The sequence below is a fragment of the Pelophylax lessonae genome (assembly GCF_965119305.1).
Source record: "Pelophylax lessonae genome assembly, chromosome: 1".
Classification (NCBI taxonomy): domain Eukaryota; kingdom Metazoa; phylum Chordata; class Amphibia; order Anura; family Ranidae; genus Pelophylax; species Pelophylax lessonae.
In genome coordinates, this window is record NC_138768.1 from 359,703,425 (window position 1) to 359,722,081 (window position 18,657).

General features: G+C 40.1%; 1 protein-coding gene across 1 annotated transcript in view; it reads left to right on the top strand.

Moving 5' to 3' along the window:
- Positions 1-8,460, top strand: part of LOC309544234 (guanine nucleotide-binding protein G(q) subunit alpha) — a 210,458-nt gene extending 201,998 nt beyond the window's left edge. Inside the window, exon 7 of the mRNA XM_082243127.1 lies at positions 7,216-8,460. Within this exon, the coding sequence (XP_082099253.1) occupies positions 7,216-7,406 (191 nt within the window). The 3' untranslated portion in view covers positions 7,407-8,460. The remainder of the gene's footprint in view (positions 1-7,215) is intronic.
- Positions 8,461-18,657: the final 10,197 nt, after the last annotated feature.

Genomic DNA, 18,657 nt, shown 5'->3' on the forward strand with positions numbered 1-18,657 from the left:
AAAGGCCTTATGAGTGGATAGAGTACTCTTCTTCCCCAATCCACCAAGGGCAAGGCACCGCGTAATAGATGGGGGCCTTAATTTACTGCTCATAGGCGGCCCTTTCATACCTCTGGGTCGCAGTAAAAAGGAGCTAAGCCATTCAGGTCTTCTGGGGGTTCCAAGAAGACATGGTCGGGTAGGCCGATAACAGGCCATCCAGGTCTGGGGACAAATCCTCGTCTGCACTAAGGGACGCCCTCCCGTTTCTGGGGTGGGGAGACATCTTGGCTTCTTCCTGGAACCATAGACTTGCTTGATTCAGGACAAATGGGTTCACAAACTGATCCGATACGGTTACAAGACCGAATTCAGTTCCCAACCGTCGGACATGTTCTTCCCGTCCAACCTCCGCCTAGCACCAGATCGGTTAACAGACCTACGAGAGGCGGTGCAAGATTTGCTGTCACAGGGAGTGATTGTGCCGGTTCCCTCTCGGGAACGTTTTTAGGGTTTTTTTTCAAACCTGTTCACTGTGCCCAGGAAGCGTGGCAAAGTGCATCCAATCCTGGATCTCAAAGCTCTGAACCTCTTTGTGTGGGTACAGAAGTTTTGAATGGAGTCTATTCGCACAGTGGTGGTGCCCCTACATCAGGGAGACCTGCTGGCCTCTGTGATATCGAGGACGCATATCTACACATCCCTATCTATGCTGGACACCAGCATTTTCTTTGCTTCGCTGTGGGAGAGGAGGGCTTTTAATTTGTGGCGTTACCTTTTGGTCTCGCCTCTACTCCCAGGGTCTTCACAAAAGTGTTGGCTCAGATATTGGCACTTCTAGGTAAGAGGGGGATTGCGGTCCTGGGGTACCTGGACGATCTCCTGTTGGGAGCAGATTCTCGTTCAGCTCTATTGGGGGATTTGGCAATCACTGTAAGGACTCAGCAAGAGTTCAGCTGGACCATCAATTTCGCAAAATCAGCCCTGGTACCATCCTCAAGACTGGTCTACCTGAATCTGACTCTGGATTCAGAAGGTTTTTCTTCCCCTGGACAAGCTGCAGAAGTTGCAAGAGGGCGATTTGTTTGTTTTTCAGCAATCTGTCCTCTCTGCGGACTTGCATGAGAGTCCTAGGCCTGATGAGGTCAACCTTTTGAGGTGGTACAATTTGCTCAGTTCCACACACCAGGTCATTGAGGAGGGAAATTCTAGTCAAATGGAACAAAGATCCAAAGTCCTTGGATTCTATGATTCGTTTGAGTCACAACACAAGACTGCTATTCTATGGTGGCTTCGCTCCTTGGCATTGCGCCAGGGAAAGTCTTTCCTTCCATTGTATTGGACTGTGATCACCACGGACGCCAGCCTGTCCCGCTGGGGAAGCTGTGCGCCCAGGGGTTTTTGACAGTGGGTCCAGACTACCGATCAATGTTCTGGAACTCAGGGCAATAAAGCTTTGCCTCTGTCACTGTAAAAATTGTCCTCCAAGTTTGTCCAGTCTGGGTTCAATAGGACAATTCGACGGCCGTGGCTTACATCAATCATCAAGGGGGCACCAAGAGTGTCATAGCGGCCCGGGAGCTGTACGAAATCCTGAAATAGGCAGAGAATTTATTCCGGCTCTCTCCGCGGTACACATTCCAGGTGTGGAAAACTGGCAGGAGGACTACCTGAGCTGTCAGGTGTTGGATCAGGGGGAATGGTGTCTACACCCGGAGGTGTTTCATCTCCTGTGTGCTTGGTGGGGGACATCCGATGTCGACCTGTTGGCCTTCTCGGCTCAACAAGAAGGTTCAAAGGTTTGTAGCCAGGTCACGGGATCTCCTAGCCAACGCCGTAGATATACTGGTGGCTCCTTGAGGTTATTATCGGCTGATCTATGCGTTTTCACCACTGAAACTCCTTCCGAGACTTCTGCGCAGAATAGAGGTGGAGGGGATTCCAGTCATTCTGGTGGCTCCAGACTGGCCACGCCAGCCTTGGTACGCAGATCTGGTAAGATTGGTCGCCGATGCTCCTTGGAGACTTCCTCTCAGGCAAGATCCGCTGTCTCAAGGGCCAATCTTCCATCCTGCTTTACAGTCGCTGGCTTTAACGGCGTGGCTGTTGAAAGCCAGGTGTTGAAGGATGGGAGTCTTTCTGATTCAGTGATTCCTACGCTGTTGAAGGCCAGGAAGTCTACTTCCAGAAAGATCAATCTATTGTACGTGGAAATCGTACATTTCATGGTTTGACTCCATGAAGGTGCATCCTCCCTCCCCCTTTTTTCGGTGGCTAGGATCTTGGCTTTCCTTCAAAGAGGTGCCGAACATAAGTTGGCCTTGGCTACCATTAACCACTTACCGCAAAGCGACGTAGCCCTACGTCGGCTGCGATAAGTGGCTGTACCGGGGTGATGCCTGCAGCTAATGCATCATCCCGGTACCATTTTTTAGAGCCGGTGGTCGGCTTTCAGGCAGTAACGATTGATGCGGCTTGATCATTACCCCAGCAAGTGGGAGGGAAAGCCTGTGCTAAAATAATAAATAGGGAAAAAAATGAACCTCCCTCGTCACCTTGAGCTTGCGCACAAAAGAAAATGTATAAGGAAGTCGTGCCCGCAAATTAAATCGCTGTTCAAAGCCCATGTGAGATATCGCCGCAATCACCAGAGCGAGAGCAATAATTTAAAAAAGAAAGAGCTACTCTAACTCTAAACTAGTAACCGTTAAAGTTTTTAAACCGTCGCCTATGGAGATTTTTATTGACCGTAGTTTGTCGCCATTCTGCAGGCTTGCTCAATTTTAAACCGTAACATGTTGGGTATCTATTTACTCAGTGTGACATTATCTTTCACAGTATACAAAAAAAAATGGGTTAACTTTACTGTTTAGTTTTTTTTAAATGCAGTGAAATGTAATTTTTCCAAAACAATGGCGTTTGAAAGACCGCTTCGCCAATACCGCGTGACAAAAAATATTACAATGACCGCCATTTTATTCTCCAGAGTCTTTGCTTAAATATATATATATATATATATATATATATATACATATATATATATATATATATATATATATATATATATATATATATAATGTTTGGGGGTTCTAATTAATTTTCTAGCAAAAAATACTGATTTTAACTTGTAAACAACATGTCTAAAATGGGCTCGGTCCTTAAGTGGTTAATGACCCAGTGTCGGCCTTGGCTGTATTTTTCCAATGTCCTTTAGCCTCGCATGCTTTGATTCACACTTTTATCCAAGGGGTCCGTCATGTGGCCCCTCCGAGGCGATCCCCTTTACCTCCGTGGGATCTGAATTTGGTATTGTCTGTTCTTCAAAAAACACCTTTTGAGAACATTAGGGAGATTTCTCTGCTTACCTTGTCTCAGAAGGTTGCCTAATTTTTATTTCCTTCAAAAGATGTGGCATCCTAACACATTACCCAGTCCATATCAGTATAGATATCCAGCATAATGTTTTCCACCATTGAGATCTGATGTGTTTTCATAGTGTAACTTAAATTTTTTTGAGCAGTGTGTATATATATATATATATATATATATATATATATATATGTGTGTGTGTGTGTGTGTGTGTGTGTGTGTGTGTGTGTGTATGTGTATATATATATATATATTTATTTATTTATTTTTCTTTAAGACTCCGTTCACACTGGGGCGACCTGTCATAGAGTAGCTGTGGACCCGTTTTAATAGGAGCGACACAAGTCGCTCCGACTTAGAAAAAGGGTCCGGAGCTTCTTTGGGGCGACCTGGAACGACCAATGATATGAAGTCCATGCCGGCCGCTCCGAGGTCGCGGTGCGAGCTGCGCACCGCGACCTGTGAGGTCGCCCCGGCAAGTAGCGTCGCCCCAGTGTGAACAGGGTCTCGCTGTCCTTTTCAGTTTTGCTTTTTGGCCAAGCACATCCTAAATTTTCGGTTTTTGGTCCAGAATTTCTATTTTGGTGTACCACTATTACAAAGTCAAGCACCTGATATTTTTCCCCATTGAGAGCTGATGTGTTTTCCAAGTGTTCCTTCAATTTTTTGTTTTGAACAGTCTACAATTGCACACTAACCACTTGCCGACTGCCTAACGTAGATCTACGTCGGCAGTCAGCCCCTCACAGGCAAAGAGACGTGAGGCTCTGGGGAGCGAGTGCGCGCCGCCGGAGGTGCATTCCCGCTCGCTCACGGACAACCCCCTCCCCCCCGCGCGTGTGCCCGCTGGGCACTCGCGATCGTCCGTTAATGTAAACACAGCTGCCTGTCATTCTATGTAGGGCCGTTGATCTCTGTTCTTACACAAGTAGCCACATCCAATCACAGTTAGAAACACGCCCCTAGGGACACACTTAACCCCTCCCTCTCCAATAAAGTTAACCCCTTCCCACCCAGTGTCATTTTTACAGTAACCGTGCATATGTATAGCACTGATTACTGTAGTAATGTCACTGGTAACCCCAAAAGTGTCAAATTTCAGTCAAGGGTCCGATCTGTCCGCCGCAATGTCGCAGTCCCGCAAAACAAAAATCACAGATCGCCGCCATAACTCGTTAAAAAAAAAATGACAAAAATCTTTCCCTTAATTAGTAAATGCAATAACTTTTGCGCAAACCAATCAAAATACGCTTTTTGCTGTTTTTTTTTTTTTTTTGGCCTAAATTGTTAAATTTTGTTAAAAATTGTTGATTTTTACATTTTTTGGGGGGGAAATTTCATATAAAAAAAATTTGAAAAATATTGTTATTTTTGCAAAATTGACGCTCTTTTTTTGTTTATAGCGCATGATCAAAAAATCGCATAGGTGATCAAATACCACCAAAAGAAAGCAGTTTGTAGGAAAAAAAGGACGTGAAATTCGATAAGGTACAGCGTAGCATGACCGCGCAATTGTCCGTTAAAGCACCGCAGTGCCGAATCGCAAAATAGGCCCTGGTCAGGAAGGGGGTAAAATCTTCCGGGGCTTAAGTGGTTAATATGGATCCAACTTTTGAAGTCTGCTGCTGCGTTTGATTGATGCTGATTAGTTAAATCTTAATTTATAAGACCCCCCCTTCTTCCCCTTTTCTCTGTTGTGAGAGAAATTGGAACACTCTCAAATGTATACAGTAGGGCTTATTTATGTTTGTGATCGGCGTTTAGAAGCACTATTCTGATTGGCTCTTTGCTGTTTGTGGTTAAAATGTATATAAAGGCAATTTTATTTTTTTTATATATTTTTTTGAGCGGGCAGGGGTGGTGTCAACTCTATTTATACTCCATAGCCACTGCCACTAAGTACGTGAAGGGGAATTTAATCTTTGTGGCCCCTTTCACACAGGTGGACTGATCAGGCCCGCCTGTCGATTTTTTTTTTTTTTTTTTTATTAGGCGGACGGCGGACCCGATTGGACCATCCATTGCCCTCTATGGAGGGGCGGATGTCAACAGACCATGTCCGTTGACACCCACCGACATCATATCCCCTAAAAAAAATGATGGATGAGGGATCAGTTCCCCATCCATCTATCAGATCAGATGACAGTTGGATGGAAACACAGGCCGTCTGTTTACATCCCACCACCCATAGAGGAAAGTGGGCTGTGTCTGTTCCGCATAAGTGGAGCGGACACAAACCTGTCACCTGCCTGCTCAGCGGGGATAAGCGGACAGATTCCCTGCTGAGCAGGGGGATCTGCTGGCAGAGTCCACCCGTTTAAAAGGGGCCTTAGTGTTATCACTAGAGCAAAAAGTGTTGATACATTTTTCAATGGTGGCATTCAGGTGGCAGCTGTCTAAGAGGGGAATACCCCTCAGTTTGGTGAGCTTTCTTCTCATTTCTATTGCATCTCCAGGAAAGGAAGTGAAAGCAAATCTCCCCAGAAAGACAAAGCAAAATAAACCTACTTTATCCAAAACAAAACAAAAATTGCCTATGCATAACATTTGAAGAGGTTGTAAACTCATCTGTGATGTTTGTACCTATAGGTAAGCCTTTAATAAGGCTTACCTATAGGTACTGTAAATATCTCCTTAACTTGCACTGTTTAGGAGATACTTACTGTATACTGCGGCAATGACGTCATCGGAAGGAACGGCCGCCTGTGCCGTTCAGAGCCCTGTGCCGTGACCAGCTGCTCCCGCATGCATGCGCGGGAGTGACATCACGAGGCTCCGGCCAGTAGCACAGCCGGAGTCCGCAGACACGGAAGGAAGACAGGCGAAAATGGATGCGGCCTCCAGCGTGGAGGGCGAGGGCTTAGTTTGGAGGCAAGTGTCACATAATGTGCTAGTATGCGATACATACTAGCACATTATGCCTTTACTTTTCAGGTAAGGAAAAAAAAAAGAGACTTTACTTTCTCTTTAAGTAAGTTGAACTTCATGATTTTAGTACAGATTCCATGTTAACCTGGACCTAAGATCCAAGGGATGCCCTACAAGGGTTATTCTAAATCAGCCTCTCTCAACCTTTTCAACACAGAGGAACCCTTGAAATACATTTCTGGTCTCGGGGAAACACTGCTAAAAATCTACAACTCATGACACTTTAGTGTGACAGTCAGTGAGGCTCCTGCTCCTTACTCTTGTCATCATTGGGAAGAATTACCCCCTTTCAGAGAGCTAAAAGGAACAATGCTGTCATTGAAAACTTATCTGAGAAATTGCCCATTGCTCAAGGAACCTCTAGCAAGCTTAGGAGGAACCCTAGGGTTCTACGAAACCCTGTTCTAAATGCTAAGTGTCCTTTCACACCAGGGTGTTATCTAAACACATGCATCATCATGCATTTAACATGCATCATTGTGCATTTTATAACCTTGCATTAGGAAGCCCAATCATTTTGACTGGTCCTCAACACCCATTAATACATGCCACAAACTTGCTGGTCTTTCACATCTGTGCTGTATATGTTACAACACAGGTTTGCTGCAGTGTGCTGCATTGGTGCATAAAGTGTGCTATTTAAATTTATTGCCAGATACCAGGACTTATGTTAAAAACTTTTTACATTGGGTAAAATTCCCTTTTAACTTCTCATTGTGCATTTATTAAAAGCTCTTATGGCTAGAAGTCCAGCAGACCATGTGGCTTAAAAGCAGATTGTATTATGTCCCCACATCCATCTGCCCTCTCCGCTTTGAAGGCACTTTGAATCCAGCAGAACTTAAGAAAGAGGGCAACAAATGCAACGTTTGTGGCTATCCAAATTCCATACAGTTGAAATAGCTCTAAGTAAATGTATGCTTTCTTTTCTCTTCTTAGGACCCCAGCGAGATGCACAAGCAGCAAGAGAATTCATCTTAAAGATGTTCGTAGATCTGAATCCAGACAGTGACAAAATAATCTACTCTCATTTCACCTGCGCCACAGATACAGAGAACATTCGCTTCGTCTTTGCTGCTGTCAAGGACACTATCTTACAGCTGAATCTGAAGGAATACAACTTGGTCTAACTGTGCCTGCTAGTTTTCCCAATCCCCTTTGGGCCATTGAAGAAATTCAAGAAGGACTGTATTATCTATAAGAAAAGAAACAATTTGCATAATACTAATTTATTGCCGTCCTGAACTCTGTGAATGTCCACAGGGTTTGTAGTAATTATTATTATGATTTTATTTAAACTATGTGGAGGAAAAAATGCTGCAGTAACCAGGCAGCACCATTTTCTAGGAGAAAACGACTTGTGTTTTGAATTGTAAGTCGTGCACTCACAAGGGCCGGTTTCATTTTTATTGCTTATTTTTTTTTTTTTTTTTTCAAGGAGAAAGAGCAGGATGCTTTTAGTTCTGCATGATGCTCAGAAGCTCCTCCTTTGTCTTTTAATCCTTTTCAAGTTAGGGTCTCCCCTACAATAATCCCTTCCTGAGCCGCTTACGCTAGTAAACAATTAGGCATAACTTTTGTTTGATTTAATTTTTATCTTTTTTTTTTTTTAATTCAAGCCATCCTCTTTGCTAATTTATATACTTTTTTGAAGGATAAAAGTATTGATACTGTGATTTTTAAATTATTGACATGTATAAAGTAGATTTGGTTTTTGGTACTGTCTTTTGTCACTTCAAGGAGGATTTAAAGAACTCATATCAAGCAGTAGGTACATGAGTTCAATCATTAGCCATCTACACATAATGATGACAGACAGCATTGCAGATTGGTGATTGAAATGTCTGTGCAAGATGACCAAGACTAACAAAAGAAAAAAATGAAGGGGTTTTTGTTGGTTATTTAGCTTGCAATTTTTATCTTGGAGATGGGCTTACATAATCTTGGTGGTATTTTATGTTTTACTTGCACATCCAAAATGCCATGTACACTACACATTTTCCCCCAGCTTTAGTGCATTATGTTTAACTTTACAGATGCATTTTTCTTAAGGTGATATTGTAGAGCTGACTGAATAATTTGTGCAAAAACCAGTATCTAATTTGCCAAATCTGGCTCTTTTTTTTGTACTGTACATAGACAATTAAAATGCCAAAACTGACTGATTAGGTTCTAATATCATCTGATGCCTGCCAAAAAGCCATTTCACATTTTAAAGTAGGTATTTTGTTTCTAGTATTCCATCCTAATTGCCAAACAAACAATGCATGTATTTTACGTTCAGGTAGCTTTGTATTTAAATACAACTTCTGGTGCCCTTTAAAGTTAGGAGAAGAGATGCCATATACATCATTTTTTCTTTATTTCCCCAACACCTTGAAGAGGCTGGATCACAATTTAAGTGCATTGGTTTACTGAACTCCTTTCTGATAACAGTGGTTAAAAATGTATAAACCAGGGACCTTTAAATACTTTTAAGAGCTGCTATTATGCATTTTCTGCAAGATTATTAACACATATAAGAGGTCAAAGGATTAGTCCCATAGTAAAACATGAATGTGCAATTACAGCCTAGTAAAGTTTTTTTTTTTTTTTTTTTCTTCACATTCGCCTTTCAAACTTTGAAAAAAAAATTTTGTCCTAAACCATTGGTGACTTTTTTTTTTTCTTTCAAGCCATCCAGATGGAGTAGAGAGGCTCAGTTTGGCTTTTTTTTTTTGTATTATTTTTTTCTATGCAGCATTGGAAAGGAGGGGGGTTTAGAGGGATGGTTGTGATTGCTGAAGCCACTGCCTCAGGGATGCAGAGAGGAACTGAGAATCAAGTGAACACCAATTATAGATGTTTACAATTAATCCATTCTGTCCTGACATTAAGTATCTGCCGGACACTGGAAGGTTTAAATGTCTGGTTTAACACGCTCCATCAAAAAGTTAGCTTCCTTGTCCAAAGTTTCCTTATTTTGCTCCCTCAAAATATACATGTAATTTAACAAGCATAGTTAAAAAAAAACAAAAAAAAAAAAAAGTTTGTAGGTATAGTGCAATTATAAATGCTATAATCATTGTACATACATCTCTCTATTTCTATCTATCTATCTATATATATATATGTATATGTGTATATATATATATATATATATATATATATATATATATATATATATATATGGCAGCATCCATATTGGCTTTGTAATCATTAGTTTTTGGCAGACTGAATGTGCTGTATTGATAAATATGTATCTATGTAATTGTATTGTATGTCTTATAGCTTATTCACATTTTGAATAATGTTAATTATGTTGTTTTTCCTTTTTTTTTTTTTTTTTTTTTTTTTATATTTTTTTTTTTTTTTTAAATGAGAATGTACAATTTTTTAGTTTAATAATGGTAGGGATTTTATTTTTCTCTCCATTTAATTACAGAATTTAAAGTTACTCTGGTACCCAGTAGTAACAACTGTTACAAAAATATTTCTGAACAGTACACTTACAATGGTTGTCTTTGATAGGGAAAAGTGTTCAATTCTAAGAAATGTTAAGTTTGGAGACACCATTGATGTGCATCCTGTTGGCTGATAAGCATTTAAGATTCTGATTTCATATAGTAAATGGTTACTTATTAACCTATCAGCACAAGATGGGGGTAAAACTCTTGGAATTACCTTTTCAGTCCAAGGAAGTTCAGAAATGTATAATCCATGGAATGGCCTGGACAATTATATTACTCATTGGCTTTTTTTTTTTTTTTTTTGAAGGGTAAAATAATCATTAAGAAAAAAAAAAATTTAAAAGCGTATATATATATATATATTTTAATCGAAACTTTTTTATGGTCCTAATTGCACACCTATTGCTTTTGCAAAAAAAGAAAAAAAAGTATTTCAATGCATAACAAACCTAAGTATATCACTTACGTACAGTATATTATACAAGGTGTTAGCACACTTCTAATGTATATAATTGTCACCAATGTTGAATTTCTAGTCAGTGAAAATATAAATATATATTTGTTTTGTTTTTATTTTATTTTTAATGATGCTGTGACAGAAATGAAAATTGACACTGAAGCTTCACAAGATTTTAGTATTTGTAGTTTTTGTTTTGGGGTTGGGGGAGAATTAATATTACTATGCACCAATTTATTTGCAATTTTCGTTTTACAATAGGATGATGCAAGTATGCCATTCTATAACAAATTTCCACAAGAAAACTCCTTGTACAAGAGTCATCTTAGAGGCAGCCATATGGCCGTCCTTTTTTTATTTTTTTCTTGCCATTAAATTTGGTACATTTTTTTTTTTTTCTCCAAGAATGCATATGCCTTTTAGAGCATAGATAGTTACTTTATCTGGAAAATCTTGCGGTTATAAAGGTGTAAATAACATAAAATAACAAAATCTATACCATACTAATGCATTTTGTTAATTAGCACCTCGTCCCCCTTCCCCTACACACACATACACACACCTTTATTTTTGACATCACTATACCTTTGTTTGCACAACACTAAAATGAACATTACAGGGTTCCCATCGAGAATGTGTCAGTATTTCCAGATATTATTGTCTTGCCTTATAAAATTCCACATCAGACATTGGTGCCTCAAAGCCAAAGCTGTAGGCAAAGGAAAACCAGAACTTTTTTTTTTTTGTATTTGCCAAATTGAAGTGCTTTACTGAATGTCCTGCATGGGAACCTAGTCCGTTGATAGCACAAGGAAACTGTAAGATGTGTGCTTTTGAAATAAATCCTTTTTTTTTTTTTTTTTATTTCTAAATAAAACCATTATAATTATCTACTAATGCGCTGTACTGCTGTGGAGAGGAAGGATTTCTTTACATATTTAAGTGCAGACTATCTCTATGTGCTGGTGTTCGAAATGTTTTAATTCTGCCCGCATAAATACCTCTAAGTTTAGGAAGTAAATCTGTGTGGGGGAAACACATTTTAATGCATTGCTGGTAATTACAGCACTTTATTGGGTGACCTATATATTTCTCTAAATGTGCAAGTTATTTTTTTGTTTTTGGTGTTGTTTTTTTTTTTATAGGGTGCAGAGGTTTGGGTCAGTATGAGTCAAAATGAAGGAAAACGGGACAGAAAGGCTGCAAAGAGTGTCTTTTTGCAGTCTATGTTGTGTACAACCTAATGCTCTTCCATTACTAAGGGGCAACATGTTACCACTCCCAATAAAAATTAAACTCAGCGCTTTGGATTGTATGCTGTTTTTATTTTAAAAACAGGTGTATCCAATGCTTATATTCTCTCAATACTCATACCATTACAGAAGTATTTTCTGACTATACATCCAACCAAAGATCCACAAGTTGTGCTTCTGGGTGTATATATGTATATGTGAATTTAAGGACACGTACATTTACTTTGGATGTATGTGTATTACTTTCTAATGCTATGTTATTGGTCTTTTACTCTGGAATGTCATCTTATTGCAACATCTTAAGCTAGACAGATGTTGGTATGTGGTACACCTTTTAAATTAATTGAGCATCTGTTTTTTTCAGCATTTAGATAATTTAGCTTACATTTGGAAGTTTTACTTTTTAATTTTTATTTTAATTGTTTAGTATTAAATTAAACAGTGATGCATTATGCCTTTTCTGTGTCATGAATCTTAATTTTACATGATAAATTTATGATACGGAGAACATATTGGGAAAAAAATTGACTTCCCTTCTCTGCAGGGAGTTCTTCCATTAAGGTACATGTGAACAGTACACTGACATCCAAGTCTAGGTATTCTTCATTTAGGCATGTTACAGCCTAAAACAATTCTATGGACTGAATTTGTTCCGTGAAGGATTGCCATGCATATCTTTAGACTTGTAAGGCAAAATGGGTGTCCTAGACAAATTTTTCTCTGAATCTCAACGTTTTACGTGATATCATTGAGAAAAAAATAATCAGTTTAGCGTCTTGTTTTGTGTATATTTCTGCATCCTAATCATAAAGCCCAAAAGAACTTTAGTTTCCATTGGCTGAATAAAGTCCAGGTACAGTATATAAAAAAAAAAAAAAAAAGGTGAGTAAAGTGTTTCAGCAGATTTTTTTAGAAACCTGCCAATGCCTGGGTAGAAAATCTGTCCCCTGTAAGCATGCTTTAGAAAAACACTCTTGCTCGCTTTGTTAGAAACAGTGCTTTCTTGCCAGAGATCTGACATTCCCCCTACTGATTCAAAGCTAGAGATCTCCAGTAGCAAGAGCTTTACAGACTGGAAAGCTCTATCTGTGACTCAACAAGGGAATGTGTTGGATCACTGCTTTCACACGCTAAGCAAGGGTTCTTTTTCAGAATGTTGGCGGGGGCATACTTTTCTACTCAAGTTGTGGCTGCTTTCTAAAGAAAAACAACTGTAAGGCTTTGTACACAGTTTTTAAAGCACCTATAATGTATTTGGCTGTTTTAAAGTAAAATAATGATCCATTGGACTTTGGCAGTAGTTGTAACAAAAATTAAGGGCGGGGACTAATGATCAGTCAAAAATAGTGTCCAGCAGAATAGAAAACAGGTGTGCCCACACCACTGCTCTTTAAAACTGCTCTCCAGTCACTTTTTTAAAAATTAAGTCAGCAGCTGACTTTAATAGGATACTTACCTATCCAATGCGCTCTCCTCCCCTGGCCATCTTCAGGTCTCAAGCACCACCATGCTGAGTGTGGGAAGCTGGCAGTGAAGCATTGCACTGTGTGAATGGTCCTGGTGCCTCCTTGGACCTGTGATGTGTCCCAGAAGGTTGCTGGTGGTGGGGTGAACTTCCACTGGAATTGCCTAGGCCAGGGGTGTCAAACTCCGCTTCCATCGCGGGCCGAATCAGCATTATGGTTTCCCTCAAAGGGCCGGTTATATCTGTAAGATTAGATGTCCAGAGCACCCCACGTCCCCTTTACACCCTTGCATCACAATGCACCCCCTTACCAGAGGGTGGATCTGGGAAGTAGTGCAAGGTCTGAAGGAGAACCAGAGAAGGGCTGGAGTCAGCTTCCAGAGTCTGCTGAATGCTAAGACCAGGGGAGGCAGGGACAAGGTGGTGTCGCGGCTGCGCAGAGAGGTGCAGGATCTGTAGGAGGAGTTCTGCTCTCCTCTCTGATGTGGACTGCTGAGGAGGAGGGGGGCAAAGATGAGCCTTTCTGCAGCTGCACAAAGTACTGCAGGATCTGGCAAAGGAGTTCTGTCCTCTCTGCTGCCGACTACAGAGAAAAGGTGGGGCAAAGATAAGGGGGCTGCCACAGCTGCATCAGAGGTGCGAGGGCCACATGAAATGGCCTGGGGGGCTGCATTCGGCCCACGGGCCTTGTGTTTGACACCTGTGGCCTAGGCAATTGAGGAATTGGGTACCTGTCAAAACTAGGTACCCGCTCCCCATAAAAAAAAAAAAAAAGATGTTCCTATAGTACGGGGTGGGGTAGGGTGGAATTTTGTTTTTCAGTGAAATTTTGCTTTAATGTTCATGTTCAAGTTATGTCCTACAACAAAATAGAAAAAAACTTGTTTTGTACATCTTTGCAATACATTCACCTGTCCCCATGTTCTATATTTATAACAATACTGCGGGTATTGTAAAAAAAAAACCTCTTGAGCCTATAAAAAATCCAATTACTTAACTTTCTGTTTTAGCTGACATCTCTGCACTTCCCCCCTTATGGCATGGAGATTTGGGTGGAGAGGTAGTTCAGGTGATGAGAACTGAGGTAGGGTTGGCAGCACTTGGAATTTTGGTGCAGTAGTAGTAGCAGTGTTGTCAACTCTCATACAGGAAGTTATGAGTCATATAATTTAAGAAAAGACGTTATAAAGAGAAATTTGTTACACTGAATAGAACCTCTTTGTAATGAGATTTGGGGATGGCCGCTATGCCACTTGACTTGCCTGAACAGCTTGTCTTTTTGACATCACATCTTCCAGCAAGCAGTAAGGTGGGGACTTGTACCAATAGACAATATCAGGGAAAAGGGGTACCATGAGACCCGCAGGTAAAAAAAAAAAAGTTGGAGATAGTAATTTGGGAGTATGCTGTGAGTTATATCATGGACCGGTACCATAATGTGCCTGGCTTAGATAACCCACCACCCCCCAATCTTTGTAGGTTAGAAATAACTAGAACAGACTGATAGCTTGAAAACCGTTTTGTGATGGGAACAGTCAGTCAGTTAAAAATTAGTCTCAGCAGAAAGTTACATATATAACTTCTGGGGGGGGGGGGGGGGGGGTTTAAGCCATATAAATTGTTTAGATTTGGTCTCAAATATCATTAAGATCAAATTTGTACAGCTAAATAGCCACTTATTTAGCAAACACAATTTTTTAATTGCTGACTCTTTACTGAACAAATGATTTCGGCAATGAATATAATTGATGGAAAAAGTGTGTGAACCCATTTTAGTATATATTGTAAAATCCACCAAACTGTTTCTGTAGTTGCAAAACGGTAGGTATGTTGACCTATATCCATTTGAAGTGTCTGACTCTGACTTGTCCATTCTAAAATATGAAAGTTTGTCTGTTTCAAAATAATTTTTTTGTTGAATCACGGGCATGACAATGACTCAAAACACAGAAGTCTTTTGAGTTACTTTCATTTTAGATGAGACACCCTGACATTCTACTGTAGAATTACCTCATACCACATGGAATATAATAGTCTCTAAAAAAACTGAAAGCCATGCTAGCTGAGGAAGCAAAATGCACCCCATTTGTTTTTATATCTATTCGGTTTCACAGTTGGGATGCAGTTTTACAGGTTAGCTTTCTGTTTTGAGTTTTTTTTTTTTTTTCAAACAAAATGTATATTTTCTATAAATGGAATGTCCAGGTGACCTTTAGGAAACATGGCCCAGTTAGCAGTGTTCGTTATGGAGAGCATTGTTTTTTCCCTGGTAGCCTACAATAAACATCACATTAAGTGTTGTTCTTATGCTAGTCCTAAACGCAGATCTAATCAAGCAGATAAAGTGCCACGAGTGCAACTTTAGGCCTGTGTCACCTGTTTGAGGAGTGTAGGGTGTACCTTTTGTGCCTACATAGCAAAAGTAAAAAGTGGACCTCTATATGTAAACATATCATAGTTACAAAATGTTTGACCTCCGCCTGTACACCATTTGTGCACCCATGAGATTTAACAACATTTTAAAGGTCATTGGAATTTGCTTCTGCTAGGGTAATATTGCACTTCCAACAGGTAATCATTCCTGTTTTGTGTGCTCCAATCACCTGAGTTGATTGGAGTACTCCAGTTACTCTTTTTATAAAAACATTTTTTCCATACATAATCTTGATTGCTTAAACCAGTTGAGTGATAAAGATACAGCAATATAAAAGTATATGTGTGTTCTTTGTTAAATAGGATTGCCTTAAAGTGATTGTAATGTCTCTTTAAAAAAAAAAAAATGAAAACATACCTTCTCTGTGCAGTTGGTTTTGTACAGAGTAGCCTTGATCCTCCTCTTCTCGGGTCCCTCTTCTGTGCTCCTGGCCCCTCCCTCCTATGGAGTGCCCCCACAGCAAGCAGCTTGCTATGGAGGCACGTGAGCTGAGCTGCAGCTCCGTCTGTTTATTCAGACACGGAGTTGCTGTTCAGCCCCGCCCCCTCTCTCTCTCTCCTGATTGACTCACTGACTATGACAGCCGCAGGAGCCAATGGCGTCAGGAGGGAGAGTCCCAGGACAGCCGAGGGACTCGTGGATATCGCTGGATAGAGATGGGGCACAGGTAAGTATTTGGGGTGCTGGGTAGGCTGCTAAATATTGAAGGCTTTTTATCTTAATGCATTAAGATAAAAAACCTTCCTAACTTTACAACTCCTTTAAACTACATTTTATTAGTTGTCTGTGAGCAAATCTAGAACATACAAAACAATATAAAATCAATTTATTCCTTAACCATGTATTATAACCTCCTGGAGGACTTCATTTAAGCTTTCTGCGTTTTAAATTTAAGGGATTGGCCCTTGCTAGAATTTAGTGTCAAATTTACAGCTAAAACCCAAGTTTGCAACCAAAAGCCAATCAGATGAGCTCCTGCTTAAATGATCAATGCAAAAAGCCAGATGTAGTCATCCATTTTTATCTTTGGTATACAAATGTTTTATTTGTTAATGTTCTTTTTTTTTTAAATATACAGAAAAAAAAAATAACACCCTTGATTTGTAAATAACTTTACTGTGCATTCTACCAGTAACCTCATTTTAGTGTTGTGATCAACAGGACAAGTTGCAGAATAAAATTTGAACTGTATGACTACAGTAACGCTAGTTGTTTTAATTCTATTACTAGTCAATACTGTAAAGAGTGTATTTTTAAAACATTTTTACTTATTTTGCCTTTAAAATACATAGACAAAATAATTCTTATAAGACTATGCCACCAAAAGAGACTTGTTTTTCTCCTTTCCCAATACATATCACTGTGGTATCTTTAAAAATTAAAAGATTTTTGCGAAATCATAAGACACGAAAATGGAATGAAAAGATTGGTCTGGTGCCTAGGGAGAAAACTACCACTCATCCTAAAATGGTTAGATTTGTCTATGATGATAGTCACCCATCCTATAGCTTAGCTGGCTTTACCTATGCAACTGTCACACATATAAGGGAGATACATAGGCAGGTACCATTGCTATAAAATTGCACAAAACTACACTGTAAAAAAAAATTAATAAAGGAGCACTTTTTAATCAGGGCATAGCATCAAGTAAATTTAAACTCCCTGGCTTTTGATCTGGTCCGTTAATTAGCAGAGGGGGTTATTAATAAGTTTCAACTGCTTTGGTGTTAATGAAATTAACAGGTGCACTAGATGTGCGACAATGAGATGATTTCCAAAACAGGAATGGTTTTGCAGGTGCAGGCCACAGCCATTTTTCGTTCTTTCCCTGCTCATCTTTTCTGGCTGTTTTTCACTAGTTTTGCATTTGGTTAGGGTCAGTGTCATTACTGGTAGCATGAGGCGATACCTGTACCCTATAGAGCAGGGGTCTCCAATCTATGGTCCTCTAGTTGTTCAGGAACTACAATTCCCATCATGCCTAGTCATGTCTGTCAATATCAGAGTTTTACAATGCCTCATGGGATGTGTAATTCCACAACAGCTGGAGGGCCATAATTTGGAGATCCCTGCTATAGAAGTTGTACAGGCAATCCAACTCCTCCAGGATGGCACATCAATACGTGCCATTGCCAGAAGGTTTGCTGTGTCTCCTAACACAGACTCAAGAGCATGGAGGCTATTCCAGGGGACAGGCAGTTACTCTAGGAGAGCTGGACAGGGCCATAGAAGGTCCTTAACCCATCAGCAGGACCGGTTTCTGCTCCTTTGTGCAAGGAAGAACAGGGTGAGCGTTGACAGAGCCCTATAAAATGAACATCAGAATTGGCATGTCTGCTACTGGCCCCCTGTGCTTTTCAGGTTCACCCTGAGCACATGTGAAAGGTTATGGAGAACGTTATGCTGCCTGTAACATCATTCAGCTTCAGCGGTTTGGTGGTGGGGTCGGTGATGGTCTGGGGAGGCATATGCATGGAGGGACGCACAGACCTCTATAGCCTAGACAAATTTCACCCTGACTGCCATTAGTTATTGGGATGAAATCCCTGGACCCATTGTCAGACCCTATACTAGTGCAGCAGGGCCTGGGTTCCTCCTGGTGCACGACAATGCCCTGCCTCATGTGGCGAGAGTATGCAGCCAGTTCCTGGAGGATGAAGAAATTGATACCACTGAATGACCCCTACGCTCACCTGACCTAAATCCCATAGAGCACCTCTGGGACATTTTGTTTTGATCCATCCGACACCACCAGGTTGCACCTTATTCTGTTTAAGAGTACTGATATGCCTTGGTCCAAATCTGGGAGGAAATACAAAACTACATACAAACTACTGAGTACCATTTTGAGTTGCTGCAATGAAATTAGCAAAATGGACTAGCCTGCTGCATTTTTTTTTTTTTTTAGGGTGTCTTTGAATTCAGCCCGCTGTAGGTTGATAATTTGCATTTCCATCAAACGATATGGCATCGTTACATTCCTAACACATTACCCAGTCCATATCAGTACAATTATCCAGCATGATATTTTACCCCATTGAGATCTGATGTGTTTTCAAAGTGTTCTTTTAATTTTTTAGAGCGATGTACATACTAATCCTTTTTTTTTCTATTTTTTATTATTTTCCAGATATTTTTTCATGAACATATAAAGAGTATCCAAACCTAAAAAAAAAGTAATATAAAGTATAAGGTGCTTCACATAAGGCATGCATCATAAACAAACATATAGCAAATAGAGTAACATCAAAATGTATAGTGGAGCAACTGGCATGTACAATTGCAGCCACTAAGAGTTAAAGGTAGGAGGAAAATAGAAACTT